This window comes from Scomber scombrus, chromosome 6 (assembly GCF_963691925.1).
Source record: "Scomber scombrus chromosome 6, fScoSco1.1, whole genome shotgun sequence".
Lineage (NCBI taxonomy): Eukaryota > Metazoa > Chordata > Actinopteri > Scombriformes > Scombridae > Scomber > Scomber scombrus.
Window position 1 is genome coordinate 4,629,105 of NC_084975.1, and position 7,275 is coordinate 4,636,379.

Below are 7,275 nucleotides of genomic sequence, written 5' to 3' on the forward strand. Positions count from 1 at the left end.
GATTAGTTGTTTAGTTGAAAATACGGCCCGAACAACTGCGCCGGGAGAAACAAATGACTTAACTACTAACACTGTGCGTCATTATTTAAACAGTCACAGGATACTCGCTTGGTTGTTTTTCCACCGTGCAGAGAGTTCATCGTTTGCATTAAAACCAAAGAAGAGTTTTGTTTGTTTGTTTATGTAAATATGTGGTTGTGTAAATTAAAAAAAAAAATCAGATGTATATTGTATTAAACTGTGTAACCGATAATTAACACACTTACTTCACTTGCTCTTCCTCTTCCTGCTGCTGTGCCAGCCAATCACAGAGCAGCATTTACCGTTACTAATCACAGCAGTTAAAACGTTTAGCAAGTAAATTCAGGTTTATTACAACTGGGGTCTTATTTTTTTTGTTATTTTTTTTAAAGTAATATTGTTCTCACCAAGTTAACTGCTGAGGTTTTAACAAAGACCATCATGGAAAACATGAAAAAAACCTGTTTTTTATTGCTGGTTGGAGTCGATATGTTCAATTATCTTGGTGAGAACTGATGCTCAAAACCACATAAATAAGACCCGGGTTATATAATAATCCATAATTTTCCTTCACTAAAGTATTTTACTATAAATCATGTATACTTTAACTTTTTTTTGCATATACAGACTGTGCAATTTTGGATGTGACAGATTTTCCAGGCTGCCATTTTCACTCATTTCTGTACAGCATGAAAACATCAAGTCTGCATTTATTTGTTAGGAAATTACAAGATTGCATCATCATATAAAGCTGCAAAAGTTAGTCAATTGATTGGTTGATGGACAGAAAATTAATCTGCAATAATTCTGATAAAAATATGCCAAATATTTGCTGCATTTAGCTTCTTAAATATGCCAATTTTGAAGCTTTTTCTTTGTCATCCATGGCAGTAAACTGAGTGATATTAAGACAAAATAAGAAATGTAAAGATGTAATGTTGACTTTGGGAAATCCTAACAGCCATTTTCACTATTTTCTGGCATTTTATGGACAAATCAATCAAGAAAACCTTCATTAGTTGCAGCCCTAATGATGCTGTTAAAGTCTATAGTGTGTTACATTGCAAGAATAATGCAGCTTTGACTAAAATCAATGCAGGCTTGATGTTCAATATGATGCATTTTACAACTCAAGTTAAAAAAATTGGGTCACATATTTCCGTGCTGTAGAGAGATGAATGGAAACTGTTGGATCATAACAGCAGATAAATGTTGTATACATGTTTTGCAGTAAAAATCATATTATAATACCAGTGCATCGTGGCTTCAGTGGAGATGTTTAATGAATCTGTGATTGCTGCTTCCTTCAGCATCAGTTTAGTGAAGCTTTAAAGCAGAACCTGGAAACACTTCTTCTTCTCTTACCTGCGGAGTGAGACGTTAGTTTGACGATGAAAACACAGGAGAGGAGTTAAAATGAAAAAACCCAAAAAAGCTCCGCAGCTCCAGATGATGTCGATGTCGTCTCTGTCGTTTTAAAACGGCGTCTCAATCAAATTGGCGGGAAGAAGCCGGCTTGCAGCAATACACAAAAAGTCCTTTATTGTATTTTTTTGTCTTTTCACTTTTTTAATGATGGCAATTGATCACCTCTTTTTTTTTTGTACAACAAAAGAACAGCTTTAAATAATTGAAAACCCAAAAAAATGCAAACATATCAAATAAAGTCAAAACCAATTCTGATTCCCGTTGTTTTGCCTTTTTTTGTTTCATGCCTCCTCCTCCTCTTCCTCCTCTTCTTCTTCCACGTTGTCTGTTCTCAGTTTGGTTTGAACTCGGTAATCTTGGCACAAAGGTGTGTCAGTCCAGTCCAACGCAGCGTTCTGGGTTTCAGTTCAGCTGTTTCTGTCTGGATGGAGGTCAGCTCCCCGTCACGGGTCTGATTCTGGTCCGGTCGGTCGGTCGGTTCGGGGGTCAGATGCGGGTGAGTTGGTGCCAGAGGCTGGACGGCAGGATGCTCTCCACTTTCTCCATGATGAAGTTCAGAGGAGCAAACAACGTGCTGAGGAACTGAAAGCAGAAGAAGAATTAGAAAACATGTCACACAAACTTTAAAAATGTTCCTTCAGGTAAAAACACATCAGCAGGAGGACGACATCTTTAAAAACTACGACTCCAGTTACTCTTAAACTGAATAATTACTTCACCTGCTGTCACTCAGGCTACTAAATTAACTATAAAAGCATAATTTTCCTCATCAGAAAGCAATAAGGAAATGGAAAAGCCCTTTAAATGCCTGATTAAAAGTTATATTCTAAATTCAGTTATTTATGTTTTTAAAAAATGCATTTTGAAATCCATTCATTTATTTGGGAATTCATTCATGTATTTTCTAAATGGTGTTTTTAATGACTATTTGAAAGTTGCTTTTTTTAAATCCCCTTTTAATAATTCCTCTTTTTAATTGTATGATTAGTTATTAATGAATTTTTCAGTGACCCTTGTGGTCCTCCATACAGAACCACTCTTTGAACTTTGAATGTTTTAGTTGGTTTCAACGTCCCTCAAAATTAATTGAAACAAAAAACACATTAGCTAATCAAGTAATTATTAAGTTTAATTTATAAAAAGACGACAAATGGCTATCACTAGGTTCCCAGAGCCCAAGCTGATGTCTTCAAGTTGCTAATTTTTGTCCAAAATTAAATTTATATTCATATTTATTATGAAATTAATCATAAAAAGCAGCAAATTCTCACAATGTAGAAACTATGAGACTTTAATCTTGACTTTATACATTGCTAATAGAATCCCTAACTCAGTTTTTAACACCTTTAACACCTCATTTGTCTCATCACCAGAAAAAAAATGACTTAACAGAAAATACAGATTCACAACAGAACATAGATGAAGATCATGTAAGTAGGGTTGAAAGCTCTCACAGGTTACTACTTGGACTCGTATCTGACGCGGCTTTGTGAAATCATTTTCTAAATCTGAGCAGTGATCTTTGATGCTTTTAAACACTGCAGACAACAAGTCTGACAACTGCTTCGGTTGCTACGGAGTTCGCTCATCAATAGATCCGTCTCCATGACAACTGAACAAACTCCCTGTGATACACCAGAAAAAGCTCACGAGTAGAGGTTCGGTTAGTGAGCCGTAATGCGTTGTTGATTCACCGAACAGCTGTTTTAATGATAGTTATACCAGATGTTGTGATTAGCAATTAGTAATCTTTGGATTATTTGAGAAAGAAAACTACATCACTCTCCTTTCTCTCATCTTACATCATCATATGCACCTGAAATTTTAAAAAAAAGTCATATTTTTTAGTGTTTTTACCCTATAAAAAGATTTCTAGTCAAACATTTTTTACAAACAATGTCTCATAATATTAAATCCTGCTATGCAAACTTCTCCATTACTCTTTGTGTGTGGCTGCAGCAGCTTTAACTCAGAGCTCGCTGTCAGGCTTCGTCCTCAGTTCGGTGTTTTGGCAACAACCAGGAGGAGAGACTGAGGGGGCTGATAGGGGCTCCACCAGAGCCATGTCAGGTCATGGAGGTTCCCACTTTGTCAGATAGCAGATGAAAGCCATCACAGGGTTGGTGTAGAGAGAGAGAGAGAGAGAGAGAGGTATAGAGAGAGAGAGAGAGAGAGAGAGAGAGGTATAGAGAGAGAGCGAGAGAGAGAGAAAAGTCTATCTGTGTTGCCCGTCCTCTACCTGCATGATCTACCTGAGAGTCGGGGGTTTAAACGCTGACGTCCGCCTCACACATCGCATCACACATCTCTGCTCCAGCTTCAAAGAGGACTTCAAAGTGAAAGGTGTGTGTTGCGAGTGTTTGAACTGTGTGGGCGACGTAGGAGCGGAGCGTCCTGTAACCCCAAAAAACAAAAAAAAGCTCCATCCAGCATCCCTGCAGCAGCCAATGAGAGACCACGAGACGACACGCTCAGCAATAGTTCAGCTAAAGTCAGAGCCAGTTTAAACACAGTGTGATTGATGCATTGTGCTGCTAGTGAAGGTAATCAGTCACATGTTGTAGTTTCATCAACACACATCAGTCAGGACGTGTTTACACATCAGTGGAAAAAACTAGCAGCACTACAAATATGTTCAGTGTTGATCAGTCTGGCTCTGAAGATCAGCAGCAGACACATCCTGAACCCATAAATGTTCACTTACACTCAGATAAAGGGCAATTACTCCATCAGATGACTGACTCTGAGACTATTTTGATCATCAAATCGTTGTTTTAGTGGATTTTTAAGCAAAAGAACAGTTTTTTGAACTTTTTTCTGACATGATCCATGATAGTAAACTGAATATATTTAGATTTTATATTTAGATGATCAGATAAAACAAGATATTTGAAGTTTTTAAGTTAATTTAGCTTTTTTTTTTGTATGAGAGTGGGCCCAAGCAGCTTCCTTGAGGAACTCCACATTCTGCATCAGTGGTCTCCAATCCTGCATATTTTAGATATCTCTCCACTCTAAAACACCTGATTCTAATAATTAAGCCATTATCAAGCCCTATAACGAGCTTCAGCTGCTTAATAACGAGTTAATTATTAGAATCAGGTGTGTTAGAGTGGGGAGATACCTAAAACATGACGGGCAGTAGCTCTGCAGGAGCAGGGTTGAAGACCACTGATCTACATACATCTAATTTATCTGGGTAACATCCATAAAAAAAAAAAAGGCTTTCTGAGATCCATTTACCACACAGCTTTACAGGAGGTGTAAATCCATGAAACTCAAGCTTTTCAAGAAGAAGCTGGTGGTTAATTACATCAAATACTGAGGTTAAATCTAACAGGAGTCAAGTGTTCTTACTTAGTGCTGGTAACAAGCTTTTCAACTCATACTCATAGCAACTAGAAAACACACACACATGCCTACAACTTGTTACTGTTGAAATGTGAAAACCTAAAAAGAAAATAAAGCTGTTTCCAGATTGAGGTTCCAGCATTAAGTACGACTGTAGTCCCACTTATAGAGATCAGCAGTTATCCTACTTTCAGGGATACATGTCAAACTACAGACCAGTTAATTGTGGGGGGGGGGGGGGGGGGGGGGGGGGGGGTTATCTAATTGGGGGCAAAAGCTGTGTCTCCAATTGGGAAAAAGGCTCAATTTTGGGTCAGTGGTTCAGGTTTAGGTTGAAAGTTAAAGTTAAAATCAGGTAACTAGTGATTATGCTTAAAGGTTAGGGGTTATTTAGTCCCCAGGAAATTAATGCAAGTTAATGTAATGTGCCCAAAAGTGACCTAAGTAAACGTGTGTGTGTGTGTGTGTGTGTGTGTGTGTGTGTGTGTGTGTGTGTGTGTGTGTGTGTGTGTGTGTGTGTGTGTGTTCTCAGCAGATAGATGGTATCTGCTGATAGTGTCACATCAGAGGAGGAAGAGATGAGCTCACCCACATTCCAGGGGAGCAGCACAGCGCTGCGGGGCCGCAGGGTGCAGGGAGGGGCGTGGGGAGGGAGGGGGGGGGGGGGGAGCAGCGCCCTCCACTGGCTGCTATTAATACAGGAGGAAGGGCTGATGGGAAATATGGTGCCTCATCTCTGTGTTTAGCACTGAGAGAACGCAACATAGCATTTATTCTCTGCAGGTTCTGGAGGAGTTTTTCTACTTTAAAGGGAAATTCCACCAATTATACTCTTCAAAGTGTGTTTCCAGGTGTTGGGAAGTTGGAAAAAAAATGTTTAAAGTCGTAAAATCTGATAAACTGTGATGTCACTCCAGTCGGTCGCGGCTGAACACAACCAGTTTGAAAATGAAAAAAAAAAAAATATGTAAGGGTGTGGATGTGCTTCAGGCTTGGGTGTGTTATGCTAGTAGCAGGTAACGTAGCCTGGAGCTGCTAATATCTGACTGAGCTGTCAACAGTTGAGCGGCATTCTGGGTAATGTAGGCACTTGGGAGTAGTCTTTAAGTCAGCTGTTAAATGTCAAATTCAACCTGAATAGTATGTAAAAGTTAATAAAGCATGTGATAAAATCTGTCTATTTACTGTCACAATAACATTTGCTGTGATTTGGTGCTATATAAATAAAAATTGATTGATTTATTGATTTATTGATTGATCAGCACAGTTTTTTCCTGCTGTGATTTTAGTACAACACAGTGTGATCAGGTCTAAATAACTTTAAAATATACAGTGTGAGTGGCTGCAGGAGCCGAGCTCATTCATAAGTAGATTATTGATCAATTACTCAATTGAAAGAAAATTTCCCGCCAATTTTTTTGTTGAGCAATTGATTGTTTTGAGTCATTTTTTAAGAAAAACTCTCCAACTTTTGATTCCAGCTTCTCAAATATGAACATTTTTGTGGCTTTTTAAGTCTTGCATAATAGTGTTAGTTTAACCATTATTGGACATTTTATAGTCCAAATAACTAAATGTTCAATCAAGAAAACATCCATCAGACTTATAGATAATGAAAATAATCATTAGTTGCAGTCCTGTGCTTGTCTAATGGCTGATTTAGCTGATGCTCTTATAACCAGTGCATCAAATTAAACAAATTAACTTCACTGCAGTCAAATATTACACACAATAAGTAGCTTAAAATGTGATAATCAGTGGATAAGGGTTATTTTTATATATATAATACATCTAATCATCCCTGGAGGCTGAACCATTCAATAAGTCCCACAATATAAAAACACATTATATTTGTATTCATTGAGCCCTGACAGATGTAAGGTTGAAAATAAATAGTTTATCTTGAAAGTGGTTCAGGAGGAAAAGGCCACTGGGATCATTAAAATCTAATTATTCATCATCTTGGAGGAGATTTCACAGTAATGTGCTTGTTAGGCTGTGAGTGGGAGGAACAAGCAGGAAGGGTCACTGGATATATTATTCTACTCGGGAGGATTTTTATGGAAATAAAGCTATTAACTAGGAGGATTTCATGTCAATTACCAAAATGTGGGTTAATGGGAAAGTTTCATGTTGGAGAAAAGGTCAGGAGGTCGCTGAAAATCACTCCATTCACGAATAAATAAAAGCAGCAAATATCAGACGGCTACATTTTTATCTTCGCCTGTAACTTTCCAAACAAGGGCAAATAAGTTATTGTGTGTGTGCGTGTGCATGTGTGTGTGTGTGTGTACTCACAGCTTTAGCAAACACTCCCATGAGTTCGGGGAACTGGTGTGTGAGCAGAGCCAGCATAGCGGTGAAGGAGCAGAGACCGGCTGTGAAGAGGATGAAGAAGGGCAGCTCCTTCTTCGGGTAGACTGACACCTCGTGAAACACTGCTTCCACGTTGGACACGCACACGCACACACACAC

General features: G+C 38.4%; 1 protein-coding gene across 1 annotated transcript in view; it reads right to left on the reverse strand.

The window, feature by feature from the left end:
- Positions 1-1,537: 1,537 nt before the first annotated feature.
- The window catches only part of LOC133981922 (suppressor of tumorigenicity 7 protein homolog), a 16,826-nt gene continuing 11,088 nt past the window's right edge, over positions 1,538-7,275 (reverse strand). The window contains 2 exon segments of the mRNA XM_062420796.1: positions 1,538-2,031; positions 7,099-7,238. Of these exon segments, the coding sequence (XP_062276780.1) occupies positions 1,936-2,031; positions 7,099-7,238 (236 nt within the window). The 3' untranslated portion in view covers positions 1,538-1,935.